Source organism: Elephantulus edwardii, unplaced genomic scaffold (assembly GCF_000299155.1).
Source record: "Elephantulus edwardii isolate Elephantulus edwardi_28Jun2011 unplaced genomic scaffold, EleEdw1.0 scaffold00082, whole genome shotgun sequence".
NCBI classification, from domain to species: domain Eukaryota; kingdom Metazoa; phylum Chordata; class Mammalia; order Macroscelidea; family Macroscelididae; genus Elephantulus; species Elephantulus edwardii.
The window spans coordinates 6,607,724-6,625,282 of record NW_006399832.1 but is presented as its reverse complement, the minus strand read 5'-3'; the positions used below and the strand labels follow the sequence as shown (position 1 = coordinate 6,625,282).

The 17,559-nt window shown below is 40.4% G+C and overlaps 1 protein-coding gene across 1 annotated transcript; it reads left to right on the top strand.

Annotated features, from left to right (window-relative positions):
• The first annotated feature begins 11,970 nt into the window (after positions 1 to 11,970).
• ANKRD34B (ankyrin repeat domain 34B) lies at positions 11,971 to 13,509 on the top strand. The gene has a single exon (XM_006889855.1). It carries the CDS (start codon positions 11,971 to 11,973, stop codon positions 13,507 to 13,509), a length of 1,539 nt encoding a protein of 512 aa, XP_006889917.1.
• The last annotated feature ends 4,050 nt before the right edge of the window (positions 13,510 to 17,559 follow it).

The following is a 17,559-nucleotide window of genomic DNA, read 5'->3' as shown; positions in this document are numbered from 1 at the left end:
AAAGGCATTGATTTTTTTTCTTCTTTCTTCCTTAGTCATTGTCTAGCTCTCTGATGCATAGCAAGTAATTGTGAATACCAAGGCCTGAATCAGGCACACCTTAGTCTCTAGACCGCCATCGTTTCTCTTTAGCAATCTGGAGAGGTCCCTCATAGCACATTTTCCTAATACAATTCATCTTTTGATTTCCTGGAGCTCTGGTGACATCCTGGGTTAATCTTTGTGCTGTTTAAATCCTGGTCGCTCAATTGGAGAAAGATGTGGAAGTTTACTTCCATAAAGATATACAGCCTCACAATGGCTATCAGGTGCTTCTGTTCTATCCAGTGAAGTCACAGTGAGTCAAAATTGACTCAACAACAAGAATTAACATCTACCAAATCCTACTAATACGGTGAAACCAACACAGGACACAAAGACTGGAACCTTCAAAGCTGTTTTGCGCTTAGATGACTTTTTTTTAAGAACTAAAATGATATAAGCATATTTATACAAAAACTTTATAAACATAAATGAAAGACTTGGAAGAATAAATACTACTCATGTGTCCCACTATTTCCCTCCCACCCACAGACACAACTCCTTTCAACTCTTTCAGCTACCTTTTTCCTGGTTTTTACTTGTAGCTTTCTGAAAAATATGCGTATTTGGCTAATTTAGAATGTATCACTTTGGCCAATACTTGACGCTTTCCTATGGTACATAGGGATTTCATCCTCTCCCACAGTTCCCTCTTCCTCTCTTCTGAAGAGAGAAGTAGCACTTTTTTAGTTAAAATCAGTACTTAGTTTGACTGTAAAAATAGTGTCCTCTGCATAAGCAGATAGTTTACTGTGATTGTATCCCATTATATACGCAATTTTTTTTTCTCCAGTCATGATTGCTGAGATCATTAATTTACTAAGGTCTTTTTACGCATCTGCTCTGAACTTCTTCAACGATCGTCATCATTGCCAAATGCTATTGTGTTCTGCTGTGACCGAGTACCCCAGGTGGATGACTAGCAAGCAGAAGTTTATTTTCTCACCATCTAGAAGGCTGTTGTTATGTTGTTAGGTGCCGTCAAGTTGGCTCTGACTCACAGCGATCTCATGTGGTACAGAACCAAACACTGCTCAATCCAGAGCGTCCTTGCAATCTCTGTTCTGCTCAAGCCCAGCTTTCAATAGTTGTCCATAATGTCTCTAGTCTTTATCAGTTCAGTCAGTCTGGCCATTTTATGTTTTTTAGATGGGAATTTGAATTTTATTCCATATTTTTCTTCCACTCTGTCCTTGATCACTGTGCCTGTAGGATTCTATGAGCCTGTGATCCTGTGAACAACAGACAGAACCTTGTCCTTTACTGTGCCATGTTCAGTCCAAGCCCATTGATGCAATCCACTAGGTCAGTCCAGTGCATTGAATACCCTCCTCTCTGATTCTCTGCTTTTCCCAACATGATGGCTTTTTCCAATGACTGGATCCTCTTGCTAACATGCCCAAAGTGTGTGAGACAACATTTCACCATCCTTTCCTCTAAGAAGCACCCTCATTGAACTTTCTCTAGGACAAATTGGTTTATTCTTTGGGCAGTCCATGATACCTTCAGCACTTTTTGCCAGTGCCACAATTCAAAGGCGTCAGTTCTTTGGTCTTCCTATTCACGAACACTGCAGCCTTCACTATGGATTGCATCTCATCATCAAGAAAATAAAAATCCTCACCACTGGACCAATAGGCAACATCAAGATAGATTGAGGAAAGATTGAAACTGTCAACTATGTCTTATTTGGATCCGTACACTTGGTACCAATAATCAGGAGATCAGGAGATATACTGCACTGGGAAGGTCTGCAGTCAGGGACCTCTCCAAATAATTGAGGAACAATGATGTCAGTTTGGGTACTACAGTGCACCTGATTCAGCTATGATCTTTTCAGGCACTTGCTGTGTATCTGAGAGCTGGATGACAAAAGAATTGATGCCTTTGATTTATGGTGTTGGGAAAGAGTACTGAATATTCCACGGACTGCCAAAAGAACAAATAGGTCTTGGAGAAGGTGCAGCTTGGGCAGTCCTTGGAGGCTAAAATGGCAAAGCTTTGTCTGGCATATTTAGGTCACGTTTCTGGGAGAGGCTATTCGTTGGAGAGGGACACCACGCTTACAAAGGTGGAGGGACAGCAAAGAGGAAGACCCTTAACCAGGTGGATACACACATTGACTGTAGCAGTGGGCTGGAGTGTATCAGAGATTGTATGTCACAGGATAGGATAGGGTTCACATATATTGTTCATATGGGTTGCTGTGAGTTGTATTCAACTCAGTGGCACCTAATAATAGCATTGACCATCCAACTTTCACATGTATTGCCTGGGTATACAAATTCTCAGCTGAGCATAGTATTAATTGGAACTTTTAATTGTTGCTTTTAAGAGGTCCTATGTCAATTTGATACCTATACCTTGCTTATTTTACCCCTACTTGAAACATTCGCTTCTTATCTTGAATTTTCTCACTGTTGTGCCATGCTGTATTGGTCTCTGATGGTTGTTATAACATTAGTGCTTTAAGCAGCACACATTTATTATCTTCCGTTCTGGAGATCAGTTTCACTAGATTGAAATCAAGGCATCCGCAGCATGTTGTTGTTGCTAAGTGCTGTCAAACTGAGTATAATTCGTATTCCTATCCTGCACCGTCCTTATTATCCCTGACACATTTGAGCTCATTGCCATAGACACTGTAGAAATCCATCTCCTTGAGGGTTTTCCTCTCCTTCTCTGACCCTCCACCTTCCCAAGCATGATGCCCTTTTCCAAGAAATAGCTTCTAGCAACATGCCCAGTATATGAGAAAAGGTTTACAACCTTACCTCTTCGGAGCAGTCTAGTTGCACTTTCTCTAAGATATATCCGTTATTCAGCAGTCTTCTCCAATATTACAATTCAAATGCATCAATTCTCCTGTCATCCTTAGTCACTGTCCAGCTCTCAGGTGCACAGCAGGTGATTGAAAAGACTGTGGCTTGAATCAGACACACCTTTGTATTTAGTCTGACATCATTGTGCTTCAGAACTTTGGAGAGATCCTAACAGCAGATTTTCCCAATGCCCTGAGTCTCCTGATCTCCTGCTTCCAGGTACCAAGGGTGATGACCACAGATCCAAGCAAGATAAAATAATTTACAGTGTCAGTCTTTTCTCCAACTATCATAATGTTGCCTATTGGTCCAGTGGTGAGGATTTTTGTTTTCTTGAAGTTAGGATGTAATCCATATTGAAAGCTGTAATTCTTGATCCTCTGTGGCAAGCTCTTCAGGTCCCCCTTACTTTCAGCAAGCAAAGCTGTGTCATCTGCATAATGCAGGTTTTTGATGAGCCTTCTCCAGTCTTGATGTAGCAGTCTTCTTCATAAAGTCCAGCTTCTCTAATGATTTGTTCAGCATACAGATTGGAAAGGTAGGGAGAAAGAATATAGCCTTTACCCAGATCTTTCTTTGTATTTTATTGACTATGCAAAGGTGTTTGACTTTGTGACAGTTGTGGCCATCAATGAGAGGAATGGGAATCCCAGAACACTTGATTGTGCTCGTGGGTTAGACCAGGAAGCAATTATCTGGACAGAGCATGGTTCAAAATCAAGAAAGGAGTGCATCAAGGATGCATCCTGTCTCCATACTTTTTCAATCTGTATGTGGAACAGATCACTTGGGAGGCTGGGCTTTATGAGGAGGGGTGTGGCAGCAGGACTGGGGAAGACTCATCAACAGCCTACGTTATGCACTTGGCACAACCTTGCTTGCAGATCTCTTAAAGGTCCTATTAATTAGTATTTAAGGTCTAGGAAATTATCTGTCATTATTTCTTTGATCATTTCTTTTCTGAAACATCATTATTTTTATTTTCTTTAAATATTATATTTTTCTTCTCTTTTCCATGTTTGCCTTTCTTTTCTACCTTCTCACTACTTTACCTTTGTATTCTAACCTTTCCTCAGAATGATTAATATATGTTACCATATTTTTAATTTTAGGAGCTCTTTTTCTTTCTTTAGCAGTGGCCTTTTCATATTGTTTTTCTTGTTTTATAGATCAAAAATCTTCTCTTATGTTTCTGAGGAAATGAAATCTTTTTAAGTTATACTTTCTCCCCCCACCCCGCCCCTTTATTTGTATTTCTTTTTCTCTGAGTTTATTATGCTGAGTACTTCGTTTTGGGTCTTGTCACACTGAGGTGATCCTTGATGTCTGAGAAGTAGTGAAGGACTGTTTGGAAAGTCTGGACAGAGCCTGTCACTGTGCGGTGACTGAACAGATGTCTGGCTAGTGTCTGCAGACCATCTCTTTTGGTCAGATTTCTCTAGAAAGATATCTTCTAATCAATTGCCAGAGTTGAGGAGAAGAGACATCGAGCAGGCTTCCACCTCTGGTACCAGGAGAGGGACCTGGGGATCCAAGCATTTAGCAAGCTGATTCTCATCATCCCCATTTTCAGCTCCACGTCTGGAACCCTTCTGGCTACTTTGTCCAGAAAAGTGTGAGAAAGGTGGACAGTGTTTTCCTGTGTGATTTACAGTCCCTGAATCCCTGCTGGAGGGTCAGCTAGCTATGAGTCGGTTTCAGTTTGATCCCAATGAGTGAGTGAGTTGTTCAGAAAATAGATCTTTGTTGTCCTGATTAGAAAAGTGGCTGTCCTGACAAACAGGGTAGCATAACAACTTTGGGTGTGCAGTGGACCAGCCACATCATCGTCTTGATTTCAGTCCTACTCCTTGTTGCCACCAACGTGTAGAATTGTGGGTTCTGTGGGCCAGGTGCCTCCGTTCTCACAGCCCGACCCCCACCAACACTCCTGGTTTTGCCACCATCCTCATCCCTTTCCAGAACTGTTTGGAAATTGCTCCTCTGTTGATTCTTCTCCTCCAATTTTCTTTATTCCTCAGACTATTTATCTTTTTTTTGTTTTGTTTTTTAATAACTAAACTATGGTTTTAGTGGGGTTCTGGGAGTAGAGACAGGCACTAGCGGAGCATGATAAGTATACCGTAATGATTTGGAAGCATGTTAAAGCCATCTTCATTTAAAAAAAAATACTAGTTTCTCCAGCTATCTAATAATTAATAACTTATAATAATGTGGAAATGATAGTATTTTGAAGTTATAAGGAAAGTGCACCTCCAGGATATGTTTTTTAGCATACTAGAAGACACATTTAGAAACTATTTATATTTTCCATTAGTTTGCTTATAAAGTTTGTATTCTTTGTGTTTCACAATATCCTTTATCTACATTGTCTTTCATACAGTGATTCCCATCATCACAGTTGAACTATGCCCTCCATTACCCTGCCTTTCCATATCCCCATTGTTTCTTTTTCATTTCCTTTATTTACACCACACATACACACACAGCCCAAATTGTGCGACCCTCTGATTTCCCTCCTGCCCATCCTGTCTTCTCACCTCTCATCTCCTCCCACCTTGGTTCCTCATACACATTTTGCTAGTTATCTTTCTATTTCTACAATAATTATCTCATGCCATATTTGTCCTTGTGAGATTGAGTTAGTTCACTTAGCATAATGCCCTCTAGTTTCTCCCAAGTTACGCAGTAATTTTCAAAATTATTCCTCCTGCATGCTGTGTAGTATTCCATTATGTGAATATACCACAACTTCTAAATCCATGGAAACTACTTCTAAAAGATCCTAAACCAAAACCTTTCTCAATATTTTACCTGTGACCTAAATAGGGTGTGGGCTAGAGACATAATAAAGTAAGAAGAGGTGTCTTTAGTTATCTGTAAGGGTTGCTCTGGTGGCCTGGTGCTAAGAAGCTGTGCTTCAATCCCAAAGGCACACAGTTCAAAAACACTCGCTTCTGGAGAGAGAAGGATGGGCAAGCTTTACAGATGTGATTACCTCTGGAAACAGCTATGAATCAGTGGCACACAGCAACAACAGTACATGATCAGTTGCTGCTATAACAGAGATATCACAAGTGAATGGCTTTAACAAACAGAAATTTATTGTCTCACAGCTGATGGCTACAAGCCAGAGTTCTAAGTGTCAGACCCAGAGGATGACCCCCTCTGACCTGTGTTTAGGAGTGTCTCAGTACAGGAATCCTTGGTCCGAAGGACACCTTTCACTTCTGCCTCTTCTTTCTTGGAGGTGCTGACACCCTTCTCTCTTCTGGATTTTCTTGGCTTTCGTCTCTTGACAGACAAAAGATGATGCAGGTGATGACCTAATTAACGATGTTCTATCTTCTCCTAATGTCAGGAAAACAAAGATTCTTGCCACTGGACTGATAGGCAGCATCGTGATGGAGAGGAGATTAAAACTGTCTATTGAAACTGGGCTATTCCTTGGAGAAGGACATGATACCAGGAAGGGTGGATGTTTGGCGAAGGAAAGGAAGACCCTCCACCAGGTAGACTGATGCGATGACTGTTGCAACGGGCTCTTGTGAGTCAGAAAGTGTGAGGATGGCACAGGATAGAATAGGGTTCAGATCTTTTGTTCATAGGGTCACTATGAGTCGTACTCAACTTGACGGCACCTAACAGCAACAACAGTCCTCTCCTAATCTCTTCATGTCTTAGTTATCCAGTGCTGCTGTAACAGAGATGCCGCATGTGGGAGGCTTTCCCAAATATATTCTCTTACACTGTAGGAGGTGAGTCCAATTCAGGGTGACAGCTGTAGAAGACTTGCATTCATCTTGGCGGTGAAAGAGGAGAGAACTTGTTCCTTTAGTATCTGTAGGCCAAACAGTCCTTCTAGCTCTCCATGGATCCTGGCCATCCTTGCTGTCAAAGAGCTTCTTATTGTAGGGCTCCAGGTCCCAGATGGAAGAACTCCACTCTTGGTGATTTTTTTTTATGATAACTGATGTCCCCCTTCTATTGCTTTTCTCTTGTAAGAAGAAAGGCATTACAAGAAAAAAGACCACACCCTGAGGAAGTATCCCTTAAGTGGACCAGGACTTTGGTACGTTTACACATTCACATGCTTACTCATTGTCATCTAGTCAGAACTGACTCATGGCTGACCCTCCTGTGGGTTTTCAGAGGCTGTAAATCACGCAGTCCAGTGGTGAGAATCTTTGTCTTCTTGACATTGAGTCTCAGTCCATATTGGAGGCTGCAGTCCTTGACCCTTTGCAGCAAGCACTTCAGGTCTTCTTCTTCAGTTTCAGCAAGCAGAGTTGTGTCATCTGCATAATGCAGATTGTTAATAGATCTTCCACCAATCTTGACCCCACATTTCTCCTCATAGAGTCCAGACTCCCAGATAATCTGTTCTGCATATAGGTTGAAAAGGTATGGAGACAGGACATATCCCTGGCATACGCCCTTCCCAATTTTGAACCATGCAGTGTTTCCTTGCTCTGTTCTGATGACTGCCTCTTGGGGTCCAAGTCAATGTGAAGGAGACAAAGATTCTCACCACTGGACCAATTGGCAGCATCAGGATGGATGGTGAAGAGATTGAGATTGTTCACAGCTTTAGTTTGCTTGGCTCCACACACTCTTGGCACCAGTAGCCAGGAAATTAAAAGACATATTGCGATGGGTAAGTCTGCTGTTAGGGACCTTTCCAAACTACTGAAGAGCAATGGCGTCTCTCTGGAGACTAAGATGCATCTGATACAGGCCATGGTCTTTGCAGTCACTTGTTATGCCTCAGAGTGTTGGACAATGACGAGGGAGGATAGAAGGAGAATTGATGTCTTTGAGTTATGGTGCTGGAGAAAAGTGTTGAGGGTACCGTGGACTGCTAGGAAAACAAACAGATTCATCTTGGAGAGGGTTAAACTGGGCGGCTCCTTGGAGGCAAGGATTCTGAGGCTTCATCTAACATACTTTTGGACATGTTGGAAGGGTGGAGGGACAGCGCAGGAGGGGAAGGCCCTCTATGAGGTGGATTGATTCAGTGACTGGAGTAATCGGGATGGGTGTATAGGAGACAGTGCAATTGGCACAGGACAGAGTAGAGTTTAGGACTGTTGTACATAGGGTCGCTGTGAGTCACAAGTGACACGATGGCACATAACAACAACAACAAATCATGCAGGAGGAGATTGCTCATCTTTCTTCCAGGGAGCAGCTGGTGTACTTGAACCTTCTGTCTTTGGATTTGGCAGTGCAACTCCATACCACTAGGCCACCAGAGCTTCTGTGAGGTGATTAAGGAGTACTTTATTCCACTCTTAATCTTCCCACACCTTTTTGTTGATCAGATTATGGGGAATTATTACATAGTTGCCACATTATTAAGTCTAAACATGTATATTTCGGTGATATAGTTGAATTCATGACACTTTAACTGATGGGCTGATCATATCTCAGACAATATCATGACATGATGATATCATCTCATAACTACCTCTAATTTTACCTCATTAGCATCATAGACATTAAGATTTACAACACATTGTTGTTGCCATTGAGTCAAGTATGACTCATAGCAATCCTACAAACAACAGAAAACCCTGTGAATGGCTGTCCTGCCCTGTACCATCCCTATCATCTTGACCTACGCCCGTTGCCCGTCGCAGCACTGTGTCAGTCTATCTGGTTGAAGGTTGTCATCTCTTTGACCAGCCCTCCACTAACCATGTATGTTGTTCCTCACAACATACCTAAAGCATGTGAGACGAAGCTTTGTCATCTTTGCCTCCAAGGAGCACTCTGGCTGTACTTTTTCCAAGACATATCTGTTTGTTCTTTTGGAAGTCTCTATGGGCTATTTAGTGTTTTTCTCTAACACCGCAGCTCAAAGGCGCCAGTTCTTCTGTTATCCTTATTCATATCATAGGTTGTACAACACATGTTGTTACTGCTGTGTACCATAGAGTCAGAACCAATCCATAGTTGACACTCCAGCAGGTTTTCAGAGGCAGTTAAATCTCACAGGAGGAGATTGCCCATCTTACTCCCGTGGAGCAGTCGGTGGATTTGAACCACGTGCTTTAGGGATTGCAGTGCTGCTTCTTACCACGAGGGCACTGGAGCTCCCTCCTATAGGCTACATTGTTGTTTTTGTTAGGTGCCATTGAGTCAAGTACAACTCATAGTGACCCGGTGGGGCGTCCTGAGACCTGCCCTATCCCGTGCCATCCTCATCTCTGACACAGTGTCAGTCCATCTCGTTGGGGGATCTTAGGAGGACACAGTTCTGAGAAACATGGCCTTGCCAAGTCAGTACCCTCTCTTATTTGCTAGAGTCAGTGTAATATTGAAATCTGATCTTGTCCTCTCATTTGAATATCTTAAATGCTACTTTGGGTCAAATGCTTTTTTGTGTGTTTTTTTTTCTTTTTTAAAAATTTATCTTTGCAACAATGAATGAATGGAAATCCAAAGTCTCTACATTTTCACTGAAATTAATGATAATTTTTAAAAAAATAAATACATTTACATAAGAAACTAAAAAAAATTGATCTCATACCTTTTTTAATTGTAGTTACTAAGTGGTTTCCATACTTGATAATATTGTTGTTGTTGTTAAGGGCTGTCGAGTTGTAGACCACTTCTGGTGACCCTATGAACGAAAGGCCTAAACACTTGTATAGCTTCCATTGTTTCTCCAAGTTCATAGAGTTTCCAGAGGCAAGCCATTTCGGAAGTGAATGCCATTCCTGCTGCCAAGCTTGTTTTAATTGGGAAGCTCCACCAAACACTGTCCATCATGGGTAACCATTATCACATTTGACACATCAGTGTCAGTGTTTAGCATCAGAGCAACCATGAGTTACCTCTGTACAGCAAATGTACAGACCAGTTCTATACCACTTAGAGAATGTCTGACCAAAAACAATTCAAACCAGGCATGAGGGCCGCAGATTAAAATCACCCACCTTTGGCTTGGTAGCTTAAACTTTCTATTCACAAGGCCCACAGAGCTCTCTCTATGTTGCTGGTGGTGGTGTTAAGTGCCATCAAGTCATAGATGACTTATAGCGACCCTATGAATGAAAGACATGAGCAGCTCATTTCTTTTTTTTATTTTATTCTGATTTCTTTACAAAGTTTGAATACATTGTTTTTCAAAAAGATCCTTCCCATTTCCTTCACCCCATCCACCCATCGAATTGTGCAACCCTATGATTAACACCCTACACCCCGTCCGCCCCATCCTCACCCCTCTATTTCCACCCTCTCCCCTACTTTGGATCCTCATACTGGTTTTATACCGTATTTGTCCTTGAGGCCAGCTCATTTCTATAAATATCTTTGTTATAAAAAGTGTATTTGTATAAGAAAAATGTTGAAAGACCTCTTTTATTTTGGAATCTCCCTCTCACATGAGCTCTTTTCAGATGTCTTGAATCAGAATTGATTTCTGGATCAGAAGCCAGCCCGTCAGCCAGTCCTCACGTGCGCTCCTCTTTCAGTTTCTGGTTGCAGGTATGCCTCATTCTGGATTAGCTTTTTGTAAAACATCGACCTAAAACCTAGACATTCACTCTCACTGTGTTTATTTATAGATATATTGAGTTGGTGCTCTTGGAACGATAGTAAGTGGAAACAAATAACTATTTTCTCTTGAAGGTGTGCTCTCAGGAATTTACTCTTGAAATTCCAATTGGATCTCTTAGCATGAATTATTTTGTACCTTTGAGTCAGAAGCGACTCATAGCTGACCCTCTAACGGGTTTTCAGAGACAGTTAATAGCGTATGGGGAGATTGCTTATCTTTTTTTTCCTGAGAAGCAGCTGGTAGATTTGAACCACGTGCCTTTGGGATTGCAGCTTAATTTCTTACCACGAGGCTCTAGGCCACCAGAGCTGTATTAGCACAAACAACCTCAAACTCACTGCTATCAAGTCAGAGACCCTCCATTAGTTAGTTCTCAGCATTGTAAATCATAATAGGTAGAGACTGCCCATCTTTCTCCTGTGAATCTGATGGCGGATTTAGATCTCTGGATTAACAGAGATTAACTCACTACAGACTGCACCACCAGTGCCTCCTAGTGGTATTTACAGTGAAAAATATTGACAATACTACAGGAACTGCTTATGTCTTCAAAAAATTCCTAATATAACTCTTTAGGCATTCTGGGTAAAGGACAGTCATTCCAGCCTGCTAGTCACTGTGCCAGAGAAAGATGTGGCAGCCTGGTTTGGTAAAGATTACAGCTTTGGAAGCCAATGAGGGGGGTTCTGCTCTGCCCTAGATACCTTGAGTTGGAACTGACTTGACAATAGTGGATTAATGTAACTCTTTAGGAGCTCTGATGGTACAACAGTTAAACACTTGGCTTTCATTTGAAAGGTAAGTGGTTCAAAATTCACCCAGTGGCTCCACAGGAGAAAGTCTTAGCAGTCTTCTATAAAGAGCTCAGCTTAGAAGACCCTACCGGTCTGCTCTGCTACATAGTGTCACTGTGAGTGGAAATTGCACCTAATAACAACAAAATAGTCAAAATAATTTTTAATTCTTTCCTATTTTAAAATGAAAATGTAGATATTGGTTCTGTTATTTAATTGAAGAGCACATTTATTTAAGTACTGTAATTCAGTACTGAAGCTTTCATATTTACATAAAAATTTTAGCTTTTAATGGATTGAGTTTCAGTTACAACGAATTTTGGATTTTGTTTCATATTACCTTCAATATTACTAATTTTTAAATTATTTTTATAAGTACAAAAATAAATGGATTATTATTGAATTAATGTGAGATTTAGAGATTTATATTAGTTATATCACAAATATTCAATGAAGATTTTGAAAACGAGTTTTGATTCATAATTCCCTATAGGATATTGCTACGCTAAAATTTCTTCTATTTTGCAAGTCACTGTTTTCTCTGTACTTAAATAGCGTAACTTTATGTAAGTCCTTTAAAGAGACTTGTTTTTCTCTGATACATAGTTTAGAAATCAGCTGTGAATAGCAAAATGTTGCTGACTCTGGCTAACCTTTTGGTCTTCATCTTCTCTGGTGACCAGGTATTGATTTCTGACTTTTGAAGATGGATGAAGGGATAGAGATTTCCATCGATGGGAACTCCCTGATCAAAGCCGTCCATCAGAGCCGGCTTCGCCTCACAAGACTCTTGCTAGAAGGAGGCGCCTACATTAATGAGAGCAATGATCGTGGGGAAACACCGCTGATGATTGCTTGCAAGAGCAAACATGTTGATCACCAGAGCGTCAGTAAAGCCAAAATGGTGAAATACCTGTTAGAAAACAATGCTGACCCCAACATACAGGACAAATCTGGCAAAACTGCTCTCATGCATGCTTGCTTAGAAAAAGCAGGTCCTGAAGTTGTTTCGTTGCTTCTAAAGAACGGGGCGGACCTCACCTTGCTAGACCATTCCAGTTACTCAGCGCTTGTTTATGCTATAAATTCAGAAGACAGAGAGACACTCAAAGTTCTGCTTCGTGCTTGCAAAGCAAAAGGGAAAGATGTCATTATCATAACGACCGCAAAATCGCCCTCTGGGAAGCACACTACCAAACAGTATTTGAATATGCCTCCTACGGATGTAGATGAGAGTAATTTCCTGGCTACCTGTGCTACGCCTTCAGAAATAGACATAAGCACAGCCTCGTCACCACTGCCGCATTCTGAATCAGAAATGACTCCTTTTGACTTTAACGATCTGGAGGCCTCTGGGAGCAGCGATGAAACCTGGGAACCAGGCTCGCCTGTGTGGAAGCCTGCTATCACCCCAAATGGGCCCAAGCTGCCCCAGGCTTCGCCCTGGATCAAGAATACCCCCTCCTTAATGCTTCAGAACAGAGTGGCCTCTTTGCAAGAGGAGCTCCAGGATATCACCCCAGAGGAAGAATTATCCTACAGAACCAATGGGCTGGCACTTTCTAAGCGATTCATCACAAGACACCAAAGCATTGATGTTAAAGACACTGCACATTTGTTAAGGGCCTTTGATCAGACTGATTCGAGAAAGATGTCATATGATGAAATAAATTCTCAGTCGTCATTCTCAGAAGGAAATCAGGGGATTGAGTTCCCTGTTGACCAGGACCCAGAAACTAACCAGGCAATATTTACTTCCACCTTAAGAAGTATAGTTCAGAAAAGAAATTCGGGTGCCAACCACTATAGCTCTGATTCTCAGCTCGCAGCTAGTCTTACGCCTATGACTTTAGAAGACACCAAAACACTTGGAGGAAAGAAAAAGATCCTCTCACCATCAGCTTCTTTGCTCTCAGGGTCCAAAGAAGTGTTGGAGAACGTGGCCCCAGGCCCCCTGGGCAGGAGAAATCATGCCATTTTAGAAAGACGAGGGTCAGGAGCGTTCCCTTTAGATCACAGTATTGCTCAAACCAGGGCCGGGTTTCTGCCTCCGTTACATGTAAATCCTTACCCTCCCGGCTTGGATAGCAATACCAACAACAAGATGTCTAGTCTGCTCGCTTGTGGGCAGAAAGTGCTCATACCCACAGTTCCTATTTTTCCTAAAGAATACAAAAGTAATAAAATGTTATTAAGGAGACAGTCATTGCAAACAGAACAAATTAAGCAATTGGTAAATTTTTAAATGTATATAGGCAGAAAACACATTTTCTTAAAACGTCTATATTAGGATAATATTGTTGTGTGCCACTGAGTTGGAACCAACCCATCGCCGACCCTTCAGTGGGTTTATTTACAGACATCTAAAAAGTACGCCATCTTTAAATCTTGTGATTGGTGAGTCCATACTTGTTCAAATTATTGCTCAACATGCACCAGGTATTGTATCATTGTGGTGATAGACATAGAGTTCCTGCTGAGGGAGTGCTCTCAGAGTAAAGGCTATTTTCCTCAGAACTTCAAATAATGGAACATCATGTGGACCAAGGAGGCCACACAAGTTGAACAATATCTTCCCTAGATTTACCAAATATTTTATTATGAGACACTATTTATTCAAGTCAATAAATATATTTTAAGTATTAAAGTTATAATTTTCCATGATGCCAAAAACATAGGTAACACTGGCAGCTACAAAATGTCCTGTGATCAGTACACCTGAGCTATAAAGACAATGAATTCTTAGATAAGGGAAAATCTGATTAATATGTGGAAGGTCAAGGATTACAGTGGAATGAGCAATTAATACTCTTATCATCAGCTGAGTCAGTGTGAAACTACCAGTCAGAGGTTTACAAGCTCGGGAAAATCTGTGTGCTCAGTTCTTTTGTGTTTGTGTGCTGTTTTTTTGTTTGTTTGTTTAATTTTTTATTTTATTTTTTTGTTTGTTTTTTGTTTGTTTGTTTTTAAACAAGCTTACCTCTCATGTAATTTTATGGGATTCTTCTCCTTATCTCTTAAACCCTGCAATTATTTAATTAGAAGCCTATTAATGAGTTTATAATAACGAGAGAATGCAAAAGTTTAAAAGCATTTCTCTTCACTTAAATAATTCTTATCTTGCCAAAGACAGTAAGAACACACTTTGAGATTTATTACAAATAGAAACAAAATATTTGCTTAGTTTAGGAAAAGAAAAAAGAGACCATTAGTTTACTTAGTTAGCTAACATTTTAAAGGCCAGTAGACGCTTGATCACAAAGTGTACTAAATATTGGGTCAATATTAGCTAGTATGTTCTTATTTCTGAAATGTGATTATTAGATACATATATAATAAGAATATGCAAGGATAAATTCCTTACTATGATATTCAAAACTAGTATTTTAGTACCTGTGAAATGACTAACAAAATAAGTGAATACCATAATACTTGTCCACAACATCATAAACATGACTATTTAGATTATTTCAAGAGAAGATATAATGAAAGATTATCTCAGCCTAGCAGTTTTACAACAAAAAAGAAATCAAACCCTGTAAAGCGTGAGTCTATTAATGTGATAATTGTCACAGTCTGATTTCTTTGCCTTCATTCAATAGAGAAGATCCTAACAAAATGCCGTGATAGTTTTCATTGTAATTTGCTATAAGCAAGTTGTAATGTATATAGTAATTCTTTCATTTCCTGTGGCTTTTATTTTTAAACCTGGCAGATTTCCCCAGTTAATGTTTTTAAGAAGATTAATACTGAGGAATTAGAAATATTTTTTTGTTTCAGAATCTAGTAATGTACCTGATGTTTCTAGGTAGGTAAACTCCTTTTGTAAGTTTTAATATTGAGAAAAGAGCTTGGTTGTAAGTTGTAAAGATACACTTTGGAAGACTCTGTACTTAGACTATTTCATAAAATCACTATCAATAAAGATGTTAAATGTCATTTTGGTTATTAATGATTTTTATTTATCTTATATGAGAGTTTAAAATCAGAGTCATTTGTTGTTGTTGTTGTTGTAACAAATTGTTGAGTTGGAATCGACTCATAGCTGATCTTCTAGTGGATTTTCAGGGACAGGATATCACACAGGAGGAAGTTTCCCAGCTTTCTTCTATGGATCAGCTGGTGGATTCAAACAACATGCCTTTGGATATGCAGCACAACTGCTTACCCCTAAGCCACCAGAGCTCCCAGAGTCATTTGGTTTCTGTGTAAATTATTATTGTGGTTATGTGCCATAGAATTGATTATAATTCATGTTGTTATGTGCTGTGAAGTTGCCTGTAACTCATAGCAGCCTTATGTACAACAGCTCTGAAGCCTACTCTGTCCTGAGCCAGTTTCACTGACTCTGATACACCTATCCCCACTGCCCTAGCTACTGTATCAATCCTTCTCATCCAGAGTCTTCCTCTCCTGTGCTATCCCTCTATGCTTCCGAGCATGATGTCCTTCTTCAAGGATTGGTCCCTCCTGGCCATGTGCCAAAAGTGTGTGAGATGGAGCATCAAAATCCTAGCCCTCAAGGGGAAACTTGGTGTCACCCTCTCCAAGACAGACCTATTTGTTTTCTTTGCAGTCCATACTATGTTCAAGACTCTTCTCCAGCACCACAACTCGAAGGCATCTATTTTTCTGCTGTCATCCTTAGTCACTGTCCCGCTCTCTGATGAATAGCAAGTAATTTCGAAGATCATGGGTTGGATTGGGCACACCTTAATCTCTAGACTGACATTGTTGCTTCTCACTTGTCTGGAAAGATCCCTGACAGCAGATTTACCTAAAGCAATTCACCTTTTGATTTCCTGACTGCTGGTGCCCAAAGTGTTGATTCCACAATCAACAGCCGAGCAAGCTGTAATTGTTAACAACCTCAGTCTCTTCTCCAGGTAGCCTAGTGGTGAGAATCTTTGTCTTCTTTATGTTGAGCTTCAATCCATATTGAAGGCTGCAGTCCTTGAGATTCTGCAGCAAGTGCTTCAGGTTCTCCTCAGTTTCAGCAAGCAAGATTGTATCATCTGCATAATGAAGGTTGTTGAAAATTCTTAGTGACCCTATAAAAAACAGATCTTAACTTTGCCCTCTCCTGTCCCATCCTTGCCATCTATGCTATGCTCAAATTCATTGTTAGAGCAACTGTGTCAATCCATCTTGAGGGCTTGTCTCTCTTTCTCTGACCCTCTCTCTAACTTTCCCAGCATGATGTCTTTTTCCAAGGACTCACCCCTCCTGCTAATATGCCCAAAGAATGTGAGACAAAGTTTCATAATCTTTTCCTCCAAGAAGCACCCAGATTGCACTTCTTCCAAGACAAACTTGTTGTGGCAGTCCTTGGACATTCAGGATTGCAGCGCAGCTTCTTGCCACCAGAGATCCTTGGCCATATTCAGTACACTTCGCAAACACCCAATTGAAAGGCATTGATTCTTCTCATTACCCAACTTTCACATACATAGAAAGCAACTGAAAAGACCATCCCTTGAATCAGTCTTTTCATTAGACTTTTTAAGTGGTTGCTGTGATGCTAAACACTGTGAAACTGATGTGTCAAATGCGGTAATGGTTACCTATGGTAGACAGTGTTTGGTGGAGCTCCCAATTAAAACAAGCTTAGAAGCAGGAGTGGCATCCACTTCTGAAATGGTTTGCCTCCAGAAACTCTATGAACTTGGAGAAATGATGAAAAGTTATACAAGTGTTTGGATCTTTCGTTCATAGGATCACTACGAGTCGTCTATGAATTAACAGCACTTAACAATAACAAGTAGTCTTTAAACTGACATCCTTGTTCCTTAAGCACTTTGGAGAGGTTAATTCTTCCAGTGCAACACATCTTTTCATTTGTTGATTGTTGTTACCATAGATGTTAATCATGGATCCAAATAAAAGGGAATCATTGACAACTTCAATCTTAACAACTCCTTCTGGTGGTCTAGTGATGAGGGGTTGGGGGAGACTGAGAAAAATGGGATAAATTATGTATACTACATTGAAACAGATGAGGAAGAGAACTATTTAAAAGGGATATATGATTAGGTATTATTGTCATGACAGGAGTTCAGAATGAAGGCAGCATAGTGGAGTGGACTTGGAAGGAGGGATTGCATAACAATGAAAGAATTTTTCTTTTCCTTTTCAAAGAGAAGAGCAAACTGCGAGGTTGGGTAGGCAGAAAAGTGCAACAATTAATGAATGCAAGTCCAAAGTCTCTGTAAACTTTCATTAAAATTGTTGTTGTTGTTAATGTGCTGTCGAGTCACTTGCAACTCATAGTATTATTCTATGTACAACAGCCCTA

Bases quoted from the DNA above. Each gene is read 5' to 3' on its own strand.
- ANKRD34B (XM_006889855.1), top strand. From the start codon at position 11,971: ATGGATGAAGGGATAGAGATTTCCATCGATGGGAACTCCCTGATCAAA.